Source organism: Megalobrama amblycephala, linkage group LG18 (genome assembly GCF_018812025.1).
Source record: "Megalobrama amblycephala isolate DHTTF-2021 linkage group LG18, ASM1881202v1, whole genome shotgun sequence".
In the NCBI taxonomy this organism is placed as follows: Eukaryota; Metazoa; Chordata; class Actinopteri; order Cypriniformes; family Xenocyprididae; genus Megalobrama; species Megalobrama amblycephala.
In genome coordinates, this window is record NC_063061.1 from 5,208,767 (window position 1) to 5,233,503 (window position 24,737).

Below are 24,737 nucleotides of genomic sequence, written 5' to 3' on the forward strand. Positions count from 1 at the left end.
TTAAGCAGGGAACGCAAATATTTATTTGGATAACTTTAAATAAAAAGAGACCGTAATATTGCATCCTATAATGTTTTCAATGGGATTTGGATAAGAGTGTTATACGATCTTATGAACAGCAGTAGGCGCTGTCTAGAAAAACGAGGGGACTGAGAATGCGGGACTCAATCTCTGGCCGGACTGTAGATGCAGCCAAAGAATATACACTGACAAGAAGCGACAGTCAATAGAACGATCCATTGAAACACCAGCGCCCAGCAGCCGCCCTGCGTTTCCGCCATTTTGGGGTGAAAATAATCCAATAGATTTCAATGGGAATATCAGCTGCTTTGTTAAAAAAAACGTACATTAAAGCTGAAATTAGCCGACAACCTGAATGATGACAACACAGAATAACGTACAAAAACACTAGTGATCATTTAATTTTTTAACGGTTTATTATACAGACTTCCACTTTTTTTCTACACAAAACCTTTGCTCTCTAGAAACCCATGTCAGTTTTGGTTAAAATTCTTTAAAAGGATAAACACTGAATAATTACATATGAAATTAAATTAAGGACATGCATCAGAAAAAATGGGAATGTTGGACAATATGAATATAACAGCTTGATTTTGCAATGTTGTAATGTTGTTAAAGCAAAAGTGGGAATTATAGGATAACGGACACAGCAATGCATCATGTATTATAAGGTTATTATGTTTGTAGTGTGATCCATTAAAACGTACAATATAGCTATTTCAATTCAGACCTAGATATTAGCAATTACTCCACTAGGTCTGAAATATATTGTTCGCTGCAAACATGATGATTTGAAATTTATTAATTATTAATTTATTATTAATAAATGTGTAAAGTTGCATCAAATGGAAATACTCGATAAAGTAGGCTAACTACGTTACCACAGATGGTTGAATGGTTGGATTCCACAACTGGTAATAAAACATATATAAGGCAATACAACATTTACTGTAGGATTACAATTACTGGTGACTTAATTAAAAAAAAAACTGTTCTAATGCGCCTCTGATTTGGCAGTGAAATTCGCCGATTTTGGGTGTGTAAAGGATTCTATGGTCCAGTTAGTATTTTCACCCCATAATGGCGGCCGCGCTACCGGAGCGCCATCTAGTGGCTGTTACCCAAAAAAGTATTGAAGTGTCACCTCTTGGGTTCTATACTCTTTGATGCAGCAGGCTCCGAGTCTGCACTGCAGCATCATAGCCTAATATTGGAGTTTGACAGACCGCACCTAGTTACGGTTGCTAAACCACGATTGGCTTGGCTTAGCGAAGGGTCAGGAAACGTTGCTTGCAATGTTTTCAAACTTTTAAGGGGTCTATACGAGTCAGTACAAGGCTGTGGCGTAAATCTGTTGTAGAAAATGGAGAAAGTCCTTTTGAAAAGCAAACTTGAACTCATCAATTGGCTTAGATTGGATCCGACTTGTATTTTGCAACATGTTCAAGCTAAAGAACTTATAACACAACCGGAGTACGAGGAACTGAAGTCTATGACAGTTCCCAGAAATATGGTTATTAAACTTTTGGACATAATCCTTGGAAAGGGCGAAAATGTGTGTCGAGATTTTCTGATTTTGCTGAAAGATGATAAAGTGAATGAAATTTCTCCTGAACTCAGCAAATGGATCAAAACCGTGGACACTTCAGGTAGGCCTATGTTTCTTTGCAAAATATAACGTGCACATATAATTATGCACTTATAATTTATGATATAATATCGCTTAAAAATCAGATCATAAAGTGAAACTAGTGGCTCATTTTAGCTGAAGGGCGTCAAAATAGTAGCAACCTATATGCTTTTTCATAATAGGGTTTAGGAATACGGAGTGGTTGGAACTAGTTTTCGCATAGTGATCATTCGTGAAACTATAAACATGTCCAATATTTTCATCTTATGAATAAATAAACACCAAGCCCTTAGTAAGATTTGTCTGCCCACCAGATCGTCGTGTGTTAACTTAAAGTCCAAAACGGTGAATCAAAAAAACATTGGGTGCTTCTCAATATCCCTCCTCGTTTTCTCGCTCCTCCGGCCTCCATCCTATGCTGCACCTTGCTTTATTAATATTTTTTTAAATAACCAAACTTTAACAACATGTGGTTATCCCTCGAGTGCAACTGATGACGCTTTGAAGTGACGCTAAAGGGAGCGAGGATATCATTTCACTTGATTCAGTTCCTCCGTCCTCGCATCTTTTCCTTGCGTCCTTCTCTCGCATCCTGAAGGGGTGGAGCTGAGACGCAAGGAAAGGAAGCGAGGAGAGGAAACGAGGATGCACAAATAAGAATTGAGAAGCACCCATAAAGGCGCTTACTTCAAGAACAAAATTGCGTCAATGACGTTTTTAAGTTTTGAAGTAAAGAAAAACTTAAAGAGAAAGAGGCTCCATATGATTTTTCTTTATGAAACATAGCCAAAAGACAACTATTAATAAAAATGGCTTCCAGGGCGAAGTAATTACCAACAATTTGGGTCAAATAATGTAATTCAGTCGAAAACGATGTCCTGTTGAAAAAACAGCATGCTGGTAAGGTAGGTTTTGAAGCTGGTGCTGATTTGAACTGGTTTATGATGGTCCTATGCATACCAATTTTAAAAAAGCCTTGAACAAATGAAACTTGTGTTTCTCTGTATGAAAACAAATAGGATATTTTAAAAACATTTCTAAAATAATAGGGTTAAAACATATTTAAACTGCTCATAATAAAATAAAAACAAGCAAAAAACAAATAATCATCATAAAACACTTAAAGATTATAAGCCCATATCATGGCATTTCTGCAGAAAAACCTCTTTTCATCCCTGAAAACAAAATGAATAAGTTTAATATTTATTTAATATTAACACAATAAATATCTTTGACAAATGCAAAAAAAATAAAAATAATGATAAAATGTAAACGATTCAATAGCCTATAGCAGATAAACACTTATAATAATATAAATATAAATTTGTTCACCACATCATGACAGAAATATCATACACTCACCGTATAGACTTTCTGATGTCTCATTGGCTTAAATGCATGTTTCACTTGTTCATGGATTTGCAATGATTAAATACATGTAGGCCTATATTTTGACATTAAATGCCCATACCTCCGTGTCTTTATACTATTTGTCACAAGTTCACAACATGAACATACGGAAATAATATCACATACAGTCAAGGGAGACATTTTACTATATGGTTACAGATTTATTAATATATTTTCAAAATTATATGGTTAATTATTTGTTCACAGTTTATACAAATTAGTTCATGCCTTAACAAAACATAGTTTGCATTATCCATTAACATGATAATTAAAACTCCTCATTGTACATCATGATATCTTATGCATATTAGGACTAGGCCTATATGAACAGAAAAATTACTTTTTTAAAAAGTATTGTTGTTAAATACTGTAGACATCGATCAGATGTAAAAACAACTTATATTTAAAGGTGCCCTCAAATGAAAAATTGAATTTATCTCTCAAATAAAAAGAGATCAGTACATGGAAATGACATACATTGAGTCTCAAACTCCATTGTTTCCTCCTTCTTATATAAATCTCATTTGTTTAAAAGACCTCCGAAAAACAGGCGACTCTCAACATAACACCAACTGTTACTGTACGTAACAGTCGGGATCATTAATATGTACGCCCCCAATATTTGCATATGCCAGCCCATGTTCCCAACATTATGAAAGGCACTAGACAAGGGCAGCCAGTATTAACGTCTGGATCTGTGCACAGCTGAATCATCAGACTAGGTAAGCAAGCAAGAACAATAGCGAAGATGGAGCAATAATAACTGACATGATCCATGATTATATGATATTTTTAGTGATATTTGTAAACTGTCTTTCTAAATGTTTCGTTAGCATGTTGCTAATGTAATGTTAAATGTGGTTAAAGTTACCATCGTTTCTTACTGTATTCACGGAGACAAGAGCCGTCGCTATTTTCATTATTAAACACTTGCAGTCTGTATAATTCATAAACACAACTTCATTCTTTATAAATCTCTCCAACAGTGTAGCATTAGCCGTTAGCCACGGAGCACAGCCTCAAATTCATTCAGAATCAAATGTAAACAATATAACAGTATACAATACTCACATAATCCGACGCATGCATGCCGCATACATGAAGAACACTTTTGTAAAGATCCATTTGAGGGTTATATTAGCTGTGTAAACTTTGTTTATGCACTGTTCAAGGCAAGCGTGAGCTCCGTCGGCGTGGAGCACGAGAATTAAAGGGCCAGTAGCCCTGAATCGGCTCATTTATAATGATGCCCCAAAACAGGCAGTTAAAAAAAAGAATAAAAAAAAAATGGGTATTTATGGGGTATTTTGAGCTGAAACTTCACAGACACATTCAGGGGACACCTTAGACTTATATTACATCTTTTTAAAAAAAGTTCTAGGGCACCTTTAACAAAAGAAAATGACATGTATGGTACTCGTATTGTTTTGAATGGGAGAAAGTGAAACGCGCAATATGGCGGAATAAGTCCCGCCTTCTAAATAAGAGCCAATGGCCGACTGGTAAAGTCATTGCGTCACTGCAGCGGCTGTTAGAAGCACCGGTGTTACAATATATTTGGTTCCTGAAATATTCTGTTCCACTGGGTGGCGCTTCCTATTGTGGGCGTATCCTTGAGAAAACGCGCAAGCGAATGGAACTGAAAATAGTACACGCTCCTCAAATCGCATCGGTTTAATGGATTATTTCGAAAAGGTAATAAAATATTTCTTTGGAATATAAATCTTTGGAGCTGTGTTTTGATGACAGTCTTCATGCCAGCAGCTACTTAAAGAATGTTATTTTTGTTTAAAATATTATAATTATGATAAGAAGATTATAGTTTAGTTTCGTGTTATTTGACAAGGCAGGATATTGCAGCACAAAACCCTGAAATGTGTCAAACATAACACATACTCAAACAACCTTATGTACCTGATTTATTTCAAAAGCAGTCAAATAAAATAATTCTGATAATAATCATATCATTTATTCTGTGAGGTAATACAGCACAAATGCCCAGAAAAAAATACAGCTACTTGACAAGATGATGTTATACTTGTTATTATCACCAATGTCATAATATGGTTTTGTTTTGCTTTTGTGATTTTCTACATATACTCATCATCTTGTAAAGTCGTTGTCTGTTTCAGATTGGATGTGAGAGCTGAAGTCTTTGATAGCTCTGGCAGTGTGTGATCCGGACATCCATGAAGGCTGTTCCCGAGTGCCAAGGCCCTGTTTAAATATTTACCTCAGAAGCTCACATTTATCATTGCTTCTTTTCACACATTGTTTTGAATTTTTAAATGTCTCTTCAATTTTAGTTACATTCATAGAGTAATTACTTCTGTACTTGTTACAACATTTAATGTAATTGATTTTTATATAGGCTACAACTGAATTTGCTAGTTTAAAAAATTTAAATAAAACTAAGAAAAGATGAAAAAATCTGGAAAAAAAAAGTCAATTTTCAGGATAATATTTTAAAGATAATTTTGTACAATCCAAATAAGCTTTACAGATCTTTAGAAAAATGTTGTAACAATGTTTGTCATGTTTTTCACATGCACCTATAGGTCAATCAAGGTCACAGTTACAATAACTTAGGACACTAAAGAGACCTTTCTACTGACTCTGAAAAACACCAGAATAAAGATGCCCAGGGTCTCTGATCACCTGTGTGAATGTGCCTTAGTCCTGCTGCAGGAGGTATGAGGACTGCAGATGAGAACAGAGCAATAAACTGCAATGTTATTGGGTAAAGTTGGTTTTATATTCGCACATTCAGACACCCGTATTCAATAGCCTTGTTAATCACACTACAATGGACATTCAGTGGACATTCACAAGTAAATATGCCATTAAAACAATACTTGCCTATTTTGATTGACTGTGAAAAATGTTGTAAGTTGACAATCGTTGGTTGTCAATATCATGTCGCTGCTTAAAACAAACATTAATTTATTGCACATTTATTGGAAAGTCGGAATTTATCAGAAGTCCGAATGTGCGAATATAAAACCAACTTTACCCAAGTCTGCAATGTCAGTAATGTAAGATGCCTGAGACAGTGCTACAGGGAGACAGAAGGACAGCTGATTGTCCTTCCAGTGCCAAACCACATGTAACCATAAGTCCCACCAGACATGTTTGAGAATGCGAATTGCTTTGATGGAAGAGTGGAGTAACATCTCACAGTAAGAGCTGCAAATCTGGTGCTGTCCATGAGGATGAGATGCTCTGTAAAGCAGCTGGTGCCACATCAGACTTTCAGATGTTCATCAAACGTCTGTGAAATTTGTTCAGTTTATGTCTCAGTTGTTTGCATAAATATTTACATGTTAAGAAATTTGCTGGAAAAACAGTTGAAAGTGAAAAACTCAATGTGCACCAATATTGATTGAATAATAATCAAGAAAATTAAGGTTGACATATTCACACCAGTCTGTAGCTTATTTTTATTAGGACACAGATACATTTGTAGAGGTTTATTTCAAGTTGTCAACACTATGCTGTACTGTAGTCGCAGAATGACAATGAAGGAAGCAGACTAATCAAAATATTCAAAAACTTTTTAAAGCCTCAAAAAAAAAAAGCTAAACAGAAAACACATCAGTGTAAAACGAGGTTATTCGCTCGTTTGCTCTGCTGTATACTTATGTTAACTGTTTATCTGAATGCCTGTCCTGTACTCAGACGATTAGCTCAGACGATTTATCATATATTACACAAACTATGCATTGTTTTGAAAGTGAACTGTTGACTAACATTGAATATTTTATTACCTTTTCGAAATAATCCATTAAACCGATGCGATTTGAGAAGCGTGTGCTAATATTTTCAGTTCCGTTCGCTTGCGCGTTCTCTCAGGGATACGCCCACAATAGGAGGATATCATGAATATTCGCGTAAGCGCCACCCAGTGGAACACCGGTTTCTATAGAAACAGTCAGACGCGCGCAGCGTTGCGCTCGTTGTCTTTTGACTTCCGGTTTGTATTTCCACAGCGATATTACATTTATGAATGAACTGCTCGTTTTAAAATCTTCCCGATCTACTGACATTTGTTAAGACATCTGCTTTAAACATAACAATGCTCATGATAACTTTCATTAACTCTACAACAAGTAAATCCACTTAACCAACTAATTATTCTTTGACAGCGATGCCATAGAAATGTACAGCTACCGCAAAACGTAAGTTCAAAGACAATTTTAGCGGCGCGCTTGTTTCTCTGGTAAATAAGACCTATAGAATAACACAAGACGTGTCACTAGTATCCACCTGTTTCCGCGGGCCGCTACTGTAAAAGAGAACGTGGGCACAACTTCCGGTGAGGCGGCGGAAGCAGCATACCAATGGTATTTAGTGTGCTAATTAGCGAAGAGGCTAAGTGTTTTTTGGATCATTGTTTACTTTGCAAATCTTTATGATGTTTTATTAACAAAATTCGGGAGGAGCAACGTTCAAATAATCTGACTAATCATCACGTCATCTCGGCCAGCTGTCAGCAATCAGTAATCAACATATCTACCCAATCAGCATGAGTGAAAGCATATATATTAGACACGGTCGACTCACCCATATTCCTCGACAGTTTGACAGCATCCCTCCACCACCCCGTCTCCTCACACCTGCACTGGTTACTTTCCAGAATACTAACCAGAATGGGGGGAGTAATCTGGGTTCGGGCCAAAATACCGAGCTCGGAGCCCTCTCCTCGGACAGCACGCCAAATACGCATACTACTACGCATACTATTTTCTATCTGATTATTTGTAAGTGTGAACTCGTGAAATGAGAGATGTCGTTACGGCGCTCAGGGACAACATTTCAGTTTAATACATTTATTAGTTAATAATATCACAATACAATAAACAGTTTCCGTGCCCTTAATTGCCCTTTACTTTACTGACCTTCCACAAAAGTGCTGCTGCATGACTAGAGCATCCTGACTGCAATACATGAACAACCCGCTGTCTGTACTTCACCTGTCACTGATGCACCAAAGCCTTATGATGTGATATTTTACTCCTAACTTATCGTGCGTGCCAGAGCCAGTCGCGTTTCCACTGTCATATATGCGATGCTAAAGGCTACTGATGTTAACCATTGCGATAAATATACATGTTTATGGAAAATATCAGAGACTGCTTGAGGAACGAAGACAATTCTTATATGATTATAATCGTCTATTTATTTAGTTTAATGTTTTATCTGTCTCTTCCCTGTGCCTGTTGATTCCTGACAAATGCATATCTTTCACAGATTCACACACTCCGGTTAACTCGTATAACTCATAACTCCTGTTGTCTTCTCATGAGCTCCCTCTGTTGCTCTGGCTGAAAGGATCAGGATAGATAGACAAGAGATCGCGCTAACATCCTCGGATAGCAATCATCGCATAATTTAGAGGAAAATAAATAGAAACGCTCAGAAAAGTGACGTAAACATAGGGTATGTTATCAATATATTTCTAAATGTGTAAGCCTTTGGATTTAAAAGCCTTAGTGGAGTTGTTTTGTGCATTCTCGTGATCGTAAATAACTGGAAGCAGGCGCAACTGAATAGGTCTGTTAGATTTAGCATGATTGATCTGCACTCCTGACATAAATTAATACATTACTATTAATGTAAAATTTTTTATTGTAAAACATTGTTCAAATATTGATGCTGGAATCTTAAATCTTTAAGTAAAAAACAAACGTTCGCAAGTTTGGATCGTTAAATCTTGAATGACTGTCAAATGTTGAATGAATGAGTGTCATGTCCAGCTTGTTTACTTCGAACCGGAAGACGCTCCCACGTTTGACGCAAGGCCTCATGGGGTGTAGGAAACTTGTGGATAGAGAATACGAACCGACGTCATGCCGTGTTGCATGCCGGGGCGGCGGCGCCATTTTGACAGGATCGCTCCCTACTACTTGCACTGAAATGAATACAGATACTTGCTTACCTTTTGTTTTGTTTCTGCCATTAAGTGGAACATTCACGTTTGCAGGGTACAGAAGCTATTTTATAGCATCGCATCATAATTTTATTTATTTTTTATTTTTTCACGGAAGTTTTGTAGAATTTCGTTTACAATGTTCATCTGTTTACGTGTTGCACACTGGACGCTCGCTGCTGCTTCAGCCATCATATGAATATCCAAATAAAAGTATGTGTTCAACACGCTGAGAAAAATCGATTCATTTATTTGTTGGAAACGCTTAAATGATGCTTAAACGAGCATATTGAGTAGGCCTACAACTGTTGTCATTGTAAATATTCCTTTCCACGATCCCAGAGAATCAGATTATGGGTCAGTCAGCAGACAGACGGACACGAACACACTGTATTTTTATATTTATTTCAACAGATGACAAACAAAATCAAAACCCTAGGAGCTTGTCAACAGTTTAGTAGTGAGTCCTTGCAAGGGAACCTTTTAAAAACGCTGGCTTAGTGTATTATGATGACATTATATTAAAAGATGTGCAGACGAGCCCTGAATATGAACGCAACGCGTTCTCCACACAGTATGCTTTAACAGATATGTACAGAATCTTGTGTTTGTCTCGCGTTTCTTCATTCTTAAAAGCATTTGAATGTCCCCGTTCAAGTTCTACTAATTCACGAGCGGAACTTCACTTGCGTTAGCATCCCATTGACTCCCATTCATTTTGGCATCACTTTGACAGCGAATAACTTTACATCTGAGGCGTTTAAAGACTCCATTTGTCCATTATTTATTTCTAACGATACACGACAATGTATAAAGGGCTCCATTACCTTCTATGTTACATTATGGCCCCGTAGAAACAGTTTTTGTAAAAATAGGCTAACGATTGCGTCATAACCACTCGACTATCTGTCGCACAGTAGAGAAATTACCATACAGACAGGAGGAGAAGCTCGCAGGCAATAGTATGCATTAACTTAATATGGCGTACTGGCGTTACATTTTAAAATACTATACAAAATAATTAATTAGAATACTTACTCCTGCTCACTCACGCCAAAGAACTCCCCGCTCAAGCTCGCCGTCTCTGCAAGATTAACGATGGCAGTTTGCACGCACAGCTACTAGAAGATTTACATCTGTCAGACAGGTAGCTGACGTCATCAAGCTTAGTTTGAGTCTGCGCGTCAGAAACGTAAGTGCTAAAAATCGCTAAAAATGGGCTTCACTTGTCTCAATTGAGTTCCAATGGGGTCGCTGTGTCCATTTCTTTTACTGTCTATGTTTTGAATGGGAGAAAGTGTAACGCAATATGGCGGAATAAGTCCCGCCTTCTAAATCCAATTTACCTACTGGTAAAGTCATCGTGTCACTTCAGCGGCCGTTAGAATCACCGGTTTCTATAGAAACAGTCAGACGCGCGCCTCCGAAGAGACGCGCATTTAGGTCTGTGCATGCGCATTAGCTTGATCCAGCCTGAAAAAAATACAGTTTTTTTGTCATGATTCGAGCGTTTAGAAACTAAATGTATGAGTTGGTTGTTGTTAGATTTTATTGGTGATTTCAAATATGAAATTTAATCGTAAGGTTGGCGAACAGTTTTAGAGAATCTGATGTTTCCCCATTCAAAGAGATAGAAGCTGCGTGATGCCCAGGATGCCCGAGAGGCGTTTCAAAGATGGCCGCCGAGTGAAATGACTTGTCTTAAAGGGACTTTGATGAGGCACAGGAGACGCGCATTTCCGTCTGCGCGTGCGCATTAGCTTGATCCAGCCTGAAAAATACCGTTTTTTTTTGTCATGATTTGAGCATTTGGAAAACAAATTATGAGACAGTTGTTGTTTGATTTGATTGGTGATTCGTGAGACGTGACGTGTGTTAGTCTGTGAAAATACCGTGTCAGGCATTATATTTCTAACACTGTACATTTAACTTAAAATATTTAATTTTGTACAAGAAAACAGCCCTTATTAATGAATTATTAGTAGCCTATTGTAGTGTCTCTCTATATATAGTGCTTAAAAGTGCACAACTCTTTTTAAGTGGAAGAAAGCTACTTTTTCCCCCCTCACGTGCAACCTATTGGAAAGCCCGGATGAGTCATTAGCTGGGAAATAAAATAACCCTTTCGCACGTAAGTTTAAAATACTCTGGCAAGTGGATGTGTTTTGCTGTTTAAACACCTTTATAATGATTGCGTTAGTTGAGCTATAACAGTTACACGTTATGTTGCCATGTTAGTTTGTGCCGCAGTTTCTGTTGGATTTACAACGTGTGAATTCATCCAATTCTCCCGAAATACATGAAAGTAAGCTGGTGAACTGGGGAAGAATAGAGTAAACTTTAAAGTTACTTACACAATGTGTATCTGATATGAATAAAACGTGTCGTCTAATTATAATGGAAAGAATTGTTATTGTCACTTCTATATACATCAGTGTGTATTTTACAAACTCTAAATGTATTGTTTTGTTTGTACTGATATGTATTTAAACATCCGAAACCTAAAATAAAAAATTATGTGGTTGAAAACACTGCATATTTGTGATATCTGAAAAGTGCTGCTCGTGTCGGTCTCTGGTTTAGCGCCGGCCAAAGCGCACAAGTCAAGCACATTTCAATATAATAACGAAAAATTAAAATACCCCCCCCCCCCTTTACTTTTAGGAGTAAAACAACGTTCGAAATGCGTGAGCAGCGATATACTGTAAACGAACATCTGACTCCGCCCACACTGATGAGAGTGATGGTTATATGAATATGTATATGTGCTGTGCACTTTCTTCTCAGTAACAAAATAAACACAACAAAAATAAGAAAACATCAAGCATTTATTATAGAAAGCATAAGAAAAGCGTCTGATCATAACAACATGGGTATGTTAGCACAAGCTCTGCAAATTAGCATTCGCAGTCACGTCACGTCTTCATGAAATTAAGTAAAAAATGAGTCAAAGATGTGTCTAAAGCGAGTGAAGGCGGAGCCTCAGCGCACACCTCCTATTACATTATCGTCACTGACCAATGGTAGTACAAAGGTGTTTTGCAGCTGGAGCGAACTTTTCCTGAAAGTTTGGCAAGCCGTTTCGAACTTCCAAAAAGAACACAAAATGAACTTCGTTTTGGCCTGATTTTGTTCGAAATGATGTCACATCAGTTCTTTCTTCGATTTCGATTGAAGTATACAGGGGCCTTTACTTACCCTCATGTCGTTCCACACCTGTAAGACCTTCGTTCATCTTCAGAACACAAATTAAGATATTTTAGTTGAAATCTGATGGCTCAGTGAGGCCTTCATAGGGAGCAATGACATTTCCTCTCTCAAGAGCCATAAAGGTACTAAAAAAATATTTAAATCAGTTCATGTGAGTACAGTGGTTCAATATTAATATTATGAAGCGACGAGAATATTTTTGGTGTGCCAAAAAAACAAAGTAACGACTTGTATAGTGATGGCCGATTTCAAAACACTGCTTCAGGAAGCTTCGGATCATAAATGAATCAGTGTATCGAATCATGATTCGGATCGCGTGTCAAACCGGCAAACTGCTGAAATCACATGATTTTGGCGCTCCGAACCGCTGATTCAACACAAAAGATTAATAGCGCTCCGCAGCTTCCGCAACACAACTCTGAATATAATATACGATGCTACATTGTGCAGCTTTTGGTTGTAATTTTCAGTCGATGGGCAACAAGAAGTGATGCAAGTCTTTACTGCTTTACTAGCGATAAGAAGAGGAGAAAAGAATGGGATCATGTGGATGAATTAAACTTCCTAAAGAACCATGTCTTTGTTCTAGGGCTGGGTATTGACACAATTTTCACGATTCAATTCGACTACAATTTCAGTTCAATTCGATATCAATTATTTTGGATGTAGTATTTCAGTTACAGAACATGGCAAATTTTCTAGAGGAAAAATCTCTCAACTAATGCTGTAAACTACACATGTTGGTACTGCTATAATAATACTAAAGGTTAAATTTACTTATTTATATACAAACACTTAAATTACACTCATTGATGTTTTTATTATAAATAAAGTTTAGAATTGCATAAACATTTTTCTACTCCAATTAGTTTTTTTGAAATTTAAACATTTAAATCGCGGCTGTCATAACTGATTTATTCAAACATGCAATAAATATTGAAGAACATTAAATTATAATGAATATGCAACAATTTGACGTCATCGACATAGAACGCACTGTGCGCCTAAACAACATAGCGCCCCCCATTAACCAAAATATGTCATGAATTTACTAAATAATGTAAATAGTTCATGGGTTTTCTACTACATATTTCAGTAAGAAACATTATTACATTATATTAAGCCATACAAGTCTTAATACTTGAGGTTCCCTTTAAAGAAAGTTTTAAAAATTTAATTTTCTGCAGGTTCTACTTTGTTTCTCCCACCCTCTGAAACAACACAAACCTCAGGTAAGAGATAAATCTGATATGTCTTGAATGTTTTACCTTTCACCTTTTAATTTAGCAGCTACTTACAGTCTGCTCTAAAATGTCTTACTCTATTAGAATCAGAAATAGTTTAAAATGCACTAACCCTGTTTAACATTGCTTATTTTATGTGTGCAGCAACAAGATCTGTGATTTTAAAATATAAGGAGCTGATCCGCAGCGAGTATCAGTGTGTGACCGAGTATAACTCACTGCCTGGTGAACAAGTGCTGCTGTCTGAGCGCTACACACAACCTCTGATCCTTCAGAGACATAGAGGTCAAAAAGAGAGGGAAGAAGAGATCAGATCCAGAGGAGAAAGCTTCCAGCAGGTCCTCAGCGCCCGGAGCAGTGATGACTCTGTCCATCTGAACTCTCTGTTCGACCCACATGGACACGGGATCCGTCCCAGTGCTGTTATACTGCAGGGGAATTCTGGGAACGGGAAATCTTTCACTGTGCAGAAGATCATGATGGACTGGGCATCTGGTGACCTCTACAAAGAGCGGTTTGATGTTGTGTTTCACTTGAAGTGTAAAGAAATAAACCGCATTCATGGCATAAAGAGTTTGGTGGAGATCTTGAGCTGCAGCTGTAGTTTAACATCAGATCAGATCTCACAGGTACTACAGCATTCACCAGAGAAGATGCTCTTCATCATCGATGGATTTGATGAGCTGAGACTCACTCAGGACATTAATGACATGTCACCACACACTGATCTGCTTCAGAAAGCCCCAGCTGAGGTCATTCTTTGTGACCTGCTGAGGGGTCGAATCCTGCCAGAGTCCTTCCTTCTGGTCACCTCCAGATCTACAGCCACAGATACACTGAGTGACCTTCTCAAAGGACCTCAGTGTTTCTCTGAGATCATGGGATTTTCAGAAAAGGGGGTAGAGGAGTACTTCCAGAAGTTTTTTCAAAATGAGGAACTTTTCAGGAAGGCTTACACACTTGTGAAGACGAATGAAACTCTCATCACCGCCTGTTCCATCCCTGTCGTCTGCTGGATCATCTGCACAACTATCAGGGAACGACTCAAAACTGGTGCAGATGTAACAAGTGGACTGGAAACCACCACCTCCATCTACGTTGACTTTGTGTGCACGCTCTTGAAGCATCACTTCCAGGGTTTGAGTCAGTCCATCCCGACCCTGCTGAGGAGTCTGGGTCAGCTGGCAGAGAGAGGGATGCTGGAACAGCAAGTCCTGTTGGATGAGAAAACTGTTAAAGAAACGGTTTCAGACCCTGCTGGCAGTCCGTTCCTGTGCAAGTTCCTGTTTAAGAGAAGAATCCACCAGGAGACGATGTTCAGTTTCATGCATCTCAGCTTTCAGGAGTTCTTCACTGCTCTGTACTATGTCCTTTTGGATGAAGAAGAGTCTCAGAAAAAATTTACAAAGCTATTTTCCATTGATGAAAAGTCAAGAGATTATTATAGTCGTCGTTCACGTTTTTCAGCTGTGGTGCAGTTTGCATTTGGTCTGCTGAATAAGGATGTGAGACGCACACTTGAGGAACATGGTCTCGTTGTTCATTCAAACACACAGACTCGTCTGAAAGAATGGATTCTGAAAATGGTTAAAAAAATTCACAGATATTCAGATCAACCACTTTTGTACCTTCACTGTCTCTATGAACTTCATGAAGAGGACTTTGTGAAAAAAGCTATGAAAACCTGGAAAAGAATTGATGCATGTGGTGCAGTCCTAAGCAGAACAGACTGCTGGGTCCTGCTGTACTGCTCTCAGTGCTGTCAGTGCATAGAAGAACTGGATCTTGTTGGGTGCACATTATCACCTGAAGATTTCCATATGATTCTGCCTGTTTATCACAAGTTTAAGAAAATAAAGTAAGTGTTTTGTTCCAAAACAGATACATGATGGATCTTATTATATCTACACTCACCTAAAGGATTATTAGGAACACCATACTAATACTGTGTTTGACCCCCTTTCGCCTTCAGAACTGCCTTAATTCTACGTGGCATTGATTCAACAAGGTGCTGAAAGCATTCTTTAGAAATGTTGGCCCATATTGACAGGATAGCATCTTGCAGTTGATGGAGATTTGTGGGATGCACATCCAGGGCACGAAGCTCCTGTTCCACCACACCCCAAAGATGCTCTATTGGGTTGAGATCTGGTGACTGTGGGGGCCATTTTAGTACAGTGAACTCATTGTCATGTTCAAGAAACCAATTTGAAATTATTCGAGCTTTGTGACATGGTGCATTATCCTGCTGGAAGTAGCCATCAGAGGATGGGTACATGGTGGTCATAAAGGGATGGACATGGTCAGAAACAATGCTCAGGTAGGCCGTGGCATTTAAACAATGCCCAGTTGGCACTAAGGGGCCTAAAGTGTGCCAAGAAAACATCCCCCACACCATTACACCACCACCACCAGCCTGCACAGTGTTAACAAGGCATGATGGATCCATGTTCTCATTCTGTTTACGCCAAATTCTGACTCTTCCATCTGAATGTCTCAACAGAAATCGAGACTCATCAGACCAGGCAACATTTTTCCAGTCTTCAACTGTCCAATTTTGGTGAGCTTGTGCAAATTGTAGCCTCTTTTTCCTATTTGTAGTGGAGATGAGTGGTACCCGGTGGGGTCTTCTGCTGTTGTAGCCCATCCGCCTCAAGGTTGTGCGTGTTGTGGCTTCACAAATGCTTTGCTGCATACCTCGGTTGTAACGAGTGGTTATTTCAGTCAAAGTTGCTCTTCTATCAGCTTGAATCAGTCGGCCCATTCTCCTCTGACCTCTAGCATCAACAAGGCATTTTCGCCCACAGGACTGCCGCATACTGGATGTTTTTCCCTTTTCACACCATTCTTTGTAAACCCTAGAAATGGTTGTGCGTGAAAATCCCAGTAACTGAGCAGATTGTGAAATACTCAGACCGGCCCGTCTGGCACCAACAACCATGCCACGCTCAAAATTGCTTAAATCACCTTTCTTTCCCATTCTGACCATTCAGTTTGGAGTTCAGGGGTGCTTCTCAATTCTTATTTGTGCATCCTCGTTTCCTTTCCTTGCTTCCTTTCCTCACGTCTTAGCTCCACCTCTTCAGGATGCGAGGGAAGGATGCAAGGAAAGATGCGAGGACAGAGGAATTGAATCAAGTGAAATTATATATCCTCACTCCCTTTAGCGTCACTTCAAAGCGTCATCAGCTGCACTTCAGGGACCTATCCATATGTTAAAAAAGTTTGGTTATTTTAAAAAATTATAATAAATATTAATAAAGCAAGATGCCCCGTTGAAATATATGAGGTATAAAGTTTATTTAAACTGTAAAAGTAAAGCATACATTTATATTATTGTGACAGATATGGAGGGGGAGGAGAATTTATACGTGCGTCACGTTTCTCGATGAGAAAGACTTCCGCAAAGGATGCACCTATGTATCCTCGCTCATGACTCCTCAGGAAGCCTCCTCACTCCTCGATCCTCTCCTCCTCGCGGTGCAATTAGAGAATTGAGATGTCCTTCAAGATGGCTGAGCTCGATTGTTTTCCGGGTCATAGGATGGAGGACGGAGGAGCGAGGAGACGAGGAGGGATATTGAGAAGCACCCCAGGAGATTGTCTTGACCAGGACCACACCCCTAAATGCATTGAAGCAACTGCCATGTGATTGGTTGATTAGATAATTGCATTAATGAGAAATTGAACAGGTGTTCCTAATAATCCTTTAGGTGAGTGTATATAATTCATTCTATTTTTTTTATATTATTCATACATCACTGGTTGGTTAATCAGTGATACATATTTTATACATATTTTATGTCATTACGTTTTTATTATTTGTTATTGAAAGTTAACTTGATTATTTAGTCTGTACACTCATCTTCTGGATTTGATTTTACAGGTTGAATGTACCAGTTTCATCAGACTCTGATCGTGATCTTGATGAACTGATAAACGCTCTCAGAGGACAGACCCTGAGATCACAGTGGTAATGTCTCAAAATACATTTTATACATTTAACGTATTTTATGTACACATGAGTTATCATCCTTCAGTGTGCTTTTGTTTTATGTTCAGTTCATGAATCTTTTTTTCTGTCCTTTGATTTGCAGCATTGATGTCCGCTTCATATTTACAAAACTTGAGAATTGTGATCTTTATTTGTCAATCAATGAAGAGCTTTTCAGGTGAAGATAAAGTGAAGTGTTTTTTCTGTTCATCAAATATCTGTTTCTCATGATAACCAGATAAAGTTATGTGACGATTATATTTTGGATAGCCAGTTATATCATCACCTTGTTCAATAACCATAATATCATAATCTAGCAGTACATGTGTATGTATAAGCCTTTTCCTGTCATAGTTTGTTCTGCACAATCTAATACCTTCAGATTATAATTATGGTAGTAATAATGCTGATAAATTGGTAACCCAAAAAAGATCAAACGATAAAGTACCACAATATCAGCTAATGATGAAGATAATGACTGATGCACAACAACATTGATGCTAATTCTGATTTTTTTTTTTATTATAGTATCATGATAATAAATGCACCTTCTTTGGAGTGGCTCGCTCTCACATTTCAATGCCCAGAGCCAATCAACATTGAGTGGGCCAAACTTATACAGATAATTCACCAAGAAGATTCAGATGCATTAATGTCAGTTCTCTGTTCTTTCTCTGAACTGAGAAAGATGGAAATGAGACTAGACTGTCTAAGTAAGATGTGGACTGTTTGGATCCTCCAAATCATCCAGAACTGCTCCAGTCTAACAGAACTCGAGTAAGAAAAACATGTGAAATCATCTTCTGTCTTGTTCCTATATGAATTTGTCTGTTGTTAGGAACTGTGTAGCACATATTTAAAGGCTTAGTCCATGAGAAATCTGTCATTTATTTTATTCACCCTCATGTTTTGCCAAACCTGTATGACTTTCTTTCTTTTGAGGAACACAAAATAACTTATTTTAAAGAATGATGATGTCCGAAACCGTTTCAGATCCCTTTGACTTCCATTGTATGGACAGAAAATACAATGAAATTCAATGGGAATAAAACTATTTTCTTACCAACCTTATTAGGGGTTCAAGCTGTAGTGCTGAAACCCTTTTGTAATTGTTACATTTTCCAAGGATCATCATATGCTTATTCTAAAGAAGCATGAATGGGAGATCGGACAGACAAACTGCTGTACTGCTCTCAGAGCATAGAAGAACTGAATCTTGTCTAAAACTTTGCTTATGATGTTGCCTGTTTATCACAAATTTAAGAAAGTGAGCTAGTAAGTGCTTTGTTTCAAAACAGATACATGGATATAATTAATATCTACATAATTCATTCTATTTTTATATTATTCATACATCACTGGTTGGTTAACCAGTGATACATATTTTATACATTTTAAAAATGTCATTATGTTTATATTATTTGTTATTGAAAGTTAACTGATTATTTAGTCTGTACACTCATCTTCTGGATTTGATTTTAAAGGTTGAACGTAGAAGTTTCATCAGACTCTGATCTTGATGAACTGATAAACGCTCTCAGAAGAGGACAGAACCTGAGATCACAGAGGTAATGTCTCAAAAAACATTTCATACATTTAAAGTATTTTATGTACACATGAGTTATCATCTTTCAGTGTGCTTTTGTTTTATGTTCAGTTCATCAATCTTTTTTCTGTTCTTTGATTTGCAGCATTGTTGTCTTCTTCACATTTACAAAATTTAAGGATTGTGATCTTCATTTGTCAAACAATGAAGAGCTTTTCAGGTGAAGAAAAAATGAATTGAAAGTTATTCAAAACAATGACTTGTTGGTTTATAGACAACATTGATGCCAATTCTGATTTTTTTAAATTTTTTTTATAGTGTCAACATAAAAATTTCAGCATCTTTGTGGTCACTCACTCTCACCTTTCAGCGCCCGGAGCCAATCAACATTAAGTGGGCCAAACTTATACAGATAATTCACCAAGAAGATTCAGACGCATTAATGTCAGTTCTCTGTTCTTTCTCTGAACTGAAAAAGATGGAAATGAGACTAAACTGTCTAAGTGAGATGTGGACTCATTGGATCCTCCAAATCATCCAGAACTGCTCCAGTCTAACAGAACTCGAGTAAGAAAAACATGTGAAATCATCTTTTGTTTTGAATTTGTCTGTTGTTAGGAACTGTGTAGCACATATTTAAACTAATAATCCATCCAAAAATGAGAAATCTGTCATTTATTTTACTAACTCACATGTTATGACTTACTTTCTTCTGAAGAAAACAGAATAACTGTTGATGTCCCAAACAGTTTTGGAAAATACAATGGAATTCAATGGGAATGAAACTGTTTTCTTACCAACCTTATTAGGGGTTCAAACGTGAAGCACTGAAACACTATTGTAATTGTTACATTTTCCAAGGATCATCATTCTCCCCTAAACGTGATTGGGCTGGTAGTGCTCACACCGTCTACATCGTCACCAAGGCTCGTCTGATCCGCCTGACATCAAAAGTAGGAAATGGCTCATAACTGCTGAACCGTTAGGCCTAGGCTCAAAGTGTCTTATATCGTTGGAATCCCTGCCTCAATTTTCAGGTGTTTTGGATTTTTTTAAAAACCTACTTTTGTGAACTAGTCCTAGTTTGTCCTGATCGGAACCAATCAAGTGCAGCGAGATTCTCCGGAGTCTGATTGTCAATAATTATCAAAAAAAGAGAAAGATTAAATTACGATTCACGGCCCCTAAGGGCCGCCAAAATGTTCAAAGTGTGCGGAGCCACTTTTACTAAAAAGGCTATAACTCATGAACAGAATGATATATTTTCACCAAACTCAGCACATCTATATAAACACCTATATAAAAACTTATTTAAAAAGGACATGGCGTCTGGTCACTTGGTGGCGCTATAACAGGAAAAAACAGGAAAATGACTATAACTATTTCACCGTTAATCTAATCATCAGGTGTCTTCATCAGAGGGGCCACGACTGTCTGTGAGGACATTGACGTTTCTCAAAAACCATGGCCGACATTGGCCACTGAAATTTGAGCAGCTATTATTATTTTTAGATTATTTTAAAAAACAAATTTTGTGAATCCTAGGTTTTTGGCTCAACCTGTGACTGCGGCACATTTCTCAGGACCCTCTGGGTCAATAGTTATCAAAAAATTTTGAACTTTGGCCTTTAGCAGGGTCATTTGAGAAAGAGGCATGGCCAAGTCTACCCAAAAGCCTGTTGTTCCTAAACAAAAACTGAGAACATTATGTAAGCACATGATTCTAAACAAGCATGAATCAGCCCATAGGTGAGCCTATAATTGTTAAAAAGGGGTAAAAATTATGTATTTCTATGGCAAACCCGATGAAATGGCTGAAAGTGGCTTTCTTCCTGCCTGATTTGTGTAGATCTACTCAGAATCAGGTGTGCACATGTCACATTATTTTACAGAAGCATGGGAACTTTTATGGACATCAGGCCATAGGTGGGGCTATAACTGTTAAAAAGGTGTAAAATGTTGTATTTCTATGGCAAATCCCATAAAATGGCTGAAAAAACATTTCCAATGGTAAACTGCCTGTATTGGCAGTAAATTTCTTTTCCATGTATGATTTAAATGGTTACATGCTTGCTAAATAAAACATAATAATATATTAATAATAATAATAATATATTTTTGCGCAAGTGCTTAAAGGCCTTAAAAAGCTTGAACCCTGATAATATATATTTCAAATGAAGAAAGTCAGTCATACAGGTTTGGAATGACATGGTCCTCATGACTATGGAAGTAGTTTACTTTCTTCTAAATATCTTCCTTTGTGTTCAGCTGAAGAAAGAAACTCATACAGGTTTAGAATAACTTGAGGGTGAATAAATGATGACAAAATTTAAATTTTGGGGTGAACTGTCAATTTGAATCATTATAGAATTGTTCAAATGAATGTGTGAAAAACAAAGTATAAAGTATAGAATTATCAGTCCCTAAAATGTAAATCATTTTATCTGTATAATGTGTATCCATGTCTAGGGTATATGCTTACCCTTTACTGGAGGAAGGAATCCAGATCTTGCAGAGGTCACGCACAAGACCAGCCTGTAGTGTGACATTTCAGGGGTTTGTATTGGTTCTTCATACATTTTGCATCAGTAAATGTATTATCATTGCAATTTCATGGAGACTAGAACTTTCAAGCTTTAAAAAGGACACAAAAACACCATAAAAGTTTGACTTGTGCAGCATATTCCATGTCTTCTGAAGTCACATAATACCTTTCTGTGAGGAACAAATCAAAAGTTTGAGAATTGTCATTCATAAATGTATTTTGCTTTACATCCTCTCTAGATCTCATAGCTCATTAGCAGTCAATAACAAGTTAAATGTTGGTCTGTTTCTCACACAAATCAATGTTATAAGAATCTGTAGTGATGCTGTGCTTTGTGCTTTCTGATGAAGGTTCATATGCAATAATCAGTCTCAAAAATGCACACACTTTATGGACCGTGATCTTAACTGCAACCAGGAGGTGAAGATTCATCTGAGTTCCTCTGGCTTTTCTATGGAGACTTTGTGAAAGTAAGTCAGGACTAAGATTAACACAAAGAATGCACCAGAAACAGTGTGAACTGTATACCAACAAGTGATAATTTATTTTTTATTTTATTTATGATTTATACAATTCCATTTGAATATTGTATAGTAAATGTACAAGCTTTCAGTGCAACAGCATATGATCATAGTGTTGTAGGGGAATTTTACAGTTAAAGACCCAAAAGACCAGATATGTTGAATAAAGACCCAGAGTCAGAGTTTTAAAAAAAATAATAAATTGAGGAAAATTTTACTGAAGAATAGTTTGCAGTTTCATCAGCAGAAGCCAGCTTCAAGTCTCACAAGGAGTTTGTAGGCCGCTCTGCATACATTCACATTTCCATAACAATTATACTCAAACAGAGTCAACTAACTACGTCATTACTTCAGGTTGAATGATTCTGATTGGCTAAGAAAATAGACAGATCTGGTAATCTTCCACACATGGACAGATAGTCAGAAGCATATCTCCATTCGTCACAATGCTGACGAGGGACTCTGGATTTAGGTACTGGATGTCCTTTTGGGGTCATGACATGCCGTCTGCTGGTCTCAAGCATAGTGCCAGTTTATCCACCAGTACAAAGGACCTGCACAAAACACTTCTTTTTTCTCAGAGGTACAGACAATATTCAAAATTATTTTCTAGTGTTTGAAAAGGAAAAGAAATGCTTAAACATACGTTGAAGAAGTCATTCAAATAATTTAACAGAAAGATAAATGTTGGTTAATAACTTAAAAGATATATATTGAAGCGGCAGTGGATTCCAGAATCCATCCCTTCAGTGAGCAGTGTGGATCTAACCTACTGCTCAGCTTTGTGTATTTATTTCTACATGTTTTATTGTTTTATCTCTTGTCTCTCTCCATTTCTAAGGCCCTTGATTTGGGACTAATGGTCCAGCTTGATAACTAGGAGAAAACTGCCAAAGCAGCATCTTTACCTGGAGCTGAGGATGGAAATAAAGACATCAACCAAGAATATCTAAAATCATTTAGGTGTGTTGTAATAGTAATGGTCATCTATCAATTTATTTGTATATTGTGTGTCACAATACATATTGTTTCAAAGCATCTTTACAGAGTTTTATATTGATGCTTAATTGCATGTAACAGTTTAGAGCTGAATGATTGTAGTTTATATGTGAAGACAATATAATCTACCAAACATCTGAGATTTGCTTTATAGTGTGATCATGTGAGAGTATTGTATGTATGCATATATGCTGAAAAAAATTGTATATAATATACATTCAAAAAAATATTTCACCCCAAAAGTTAAAACTTATGTAATTCAATGGCATATAAAATTTCCATCCATTTTAATCACATAAATCCAACGTAAAAAAAGTTAACTTTTACTTAAACTTCCCCATCATGTTCAGTTGACTTGAATGAATTAAATAAAGGTTATGTTAACTGAAAAAAACTGCAATTTAAGCTTGTGTAATACATACAATTTACTGTTTTAATATAATGCATTGTTACTTGCTTTATATAACTCCCTAATATTAATGTATTTATATTAAATAAATGGTCAAACACATGTTACATTCATAAAAATGTATTGTCTTAATTGCTGCAGGAATAATAAGAAACATCCAATCTGACAAAAAATAGAACATAATGCAGTATTTCACAAGTTAAGACAACTGTTTACAGCAGTTTTGTGCCCTCTCCCAAACTAACGCAATGGCTATGGCTCCTTGTTTGACTTTTTAGTTTTAAGTCTGTGTGCCAAAAAGTTCATAGATCAACAAGGAACCAAATTTCAACATCAAGCATTATTTTCACATATTTAAGGTAATGTAAGGCGTGGGGTTTAACTGTTCATGGGTTGATTTCAATAAAGACGATGGACTTGAAATATTAACGGCTAATAACTTTTATTGAGCAGAGTGTTAGAACTGGGAAAAAACAACACCTCACTTCGTTCCCGAACACTCTCCACTCTAGCTCCTCCCCTTCCCATTACATCCTCCTCCTCGAGGACTCAACATCAAAATAAAAGTCCTTGATAGAAAATAATGTAAAACAAAAAAACAGATAGAATACAATGAACGTTAAACAAGCAACCTCACATTAGTTACCCCATGTGAAAAGAAACGTCCACGTTTTCAACATACAGAAAATAACAATGTCATGAATAAACCAGACAAAGCAATGTGCAGATTGTTGTTGCAACACAACCACGATTTTCAATTAACAATATGGTCTGAGACATTTAAGGACCTCAAAAATAAAATAAAAAAATAAAGCAAAGATATTCTTTCTTTTTTCTTTTTTTTTTTTTACTTCACAACATAGTCTTTGAATCTTGCAGGCAATCTGACAGGCCTGCGACCTAATGGTCTAGAGTCTAGAACAGCATGTGGAGCCATAGAGGTAAGACGGTCCACTTTTGAGCTTGCAGTGTCACCAGACTGTGGGACATTAAACCAGTGGTTCTCAACTCCAGTCCTCAGGAGCCACTGCTCTGCACACTTTGTATGTCTCTCTTATCTGACACACTCAAATACAAAATGTGCAGACCAGTGGGTCCCGAGGACTGGAGTTGAGAAACACTGCATTAAACTGTCCAGTGTTTTGAGTTAAGTTCAGTGGGGGCTGTCCCAAAAGCAAAGACCTAGCCGAACTCTGATTGGGGACTCCTCCAGTAAAAACGACAGAAGGCAAGTTCTCTTGGGCAGCAAGTGTATTAGAATTAGAAGTACTAGAGGGTA

At 37.3% G+C, this 24,737-nt stretch overlaps 1 protein-coding gene across 2 annotated transcripts; it reads left to right on the forward strand.

Annotated features, from left to right (window-relative positions):
- The first annotated feature begins 1,284 nt into the window (after window positions 1-1,284).
- On the forward strand, window positions 1,285-24,737 carry LOC125252106 (NACHT, LRR and PYD domains-containing protein 1 homolog). Of its 2 annotated transcripts, XM_048165145.1 has the most exons (12): window positions 1,285-1,670; window positions 13,388-13,432; window positions 13,589-15,302; window positions 17,331-17,417; window positions 17,542-17,616; window positions 17,967-18,215; window positions 18,923-19,006; window positions 19,130-19,204; window positions 19,303-19,551; window positions 21,454-21,540; window positions 21,880-21,999; window positions 22,892-24,737. In XM_048165145.1, exons 1-11 carry the CDS (start codon window positions 1,385-1,387, stop codon window positions 21,995-21,997), a joined length of 3,069 nt encoding a protein of 1,022 aa, XP_048021102.1. In that variant the 5' UTR covers window positions 1,285-1,384; the 3' UTR covers window positions 21,998-21,999; window positions 22,892-24,737. The 2 variants fall into 2 exon arrangements, with proteins under 2 accessions (XP_048021102.1, XP_048021103.1); XM_048165146.1 differs by lacking the exons at window positions 21,454-21,540; window positions 21,880-21,999; window positions 22,892-24,737 and having other exon boundaries at window positions 19,355-19,541.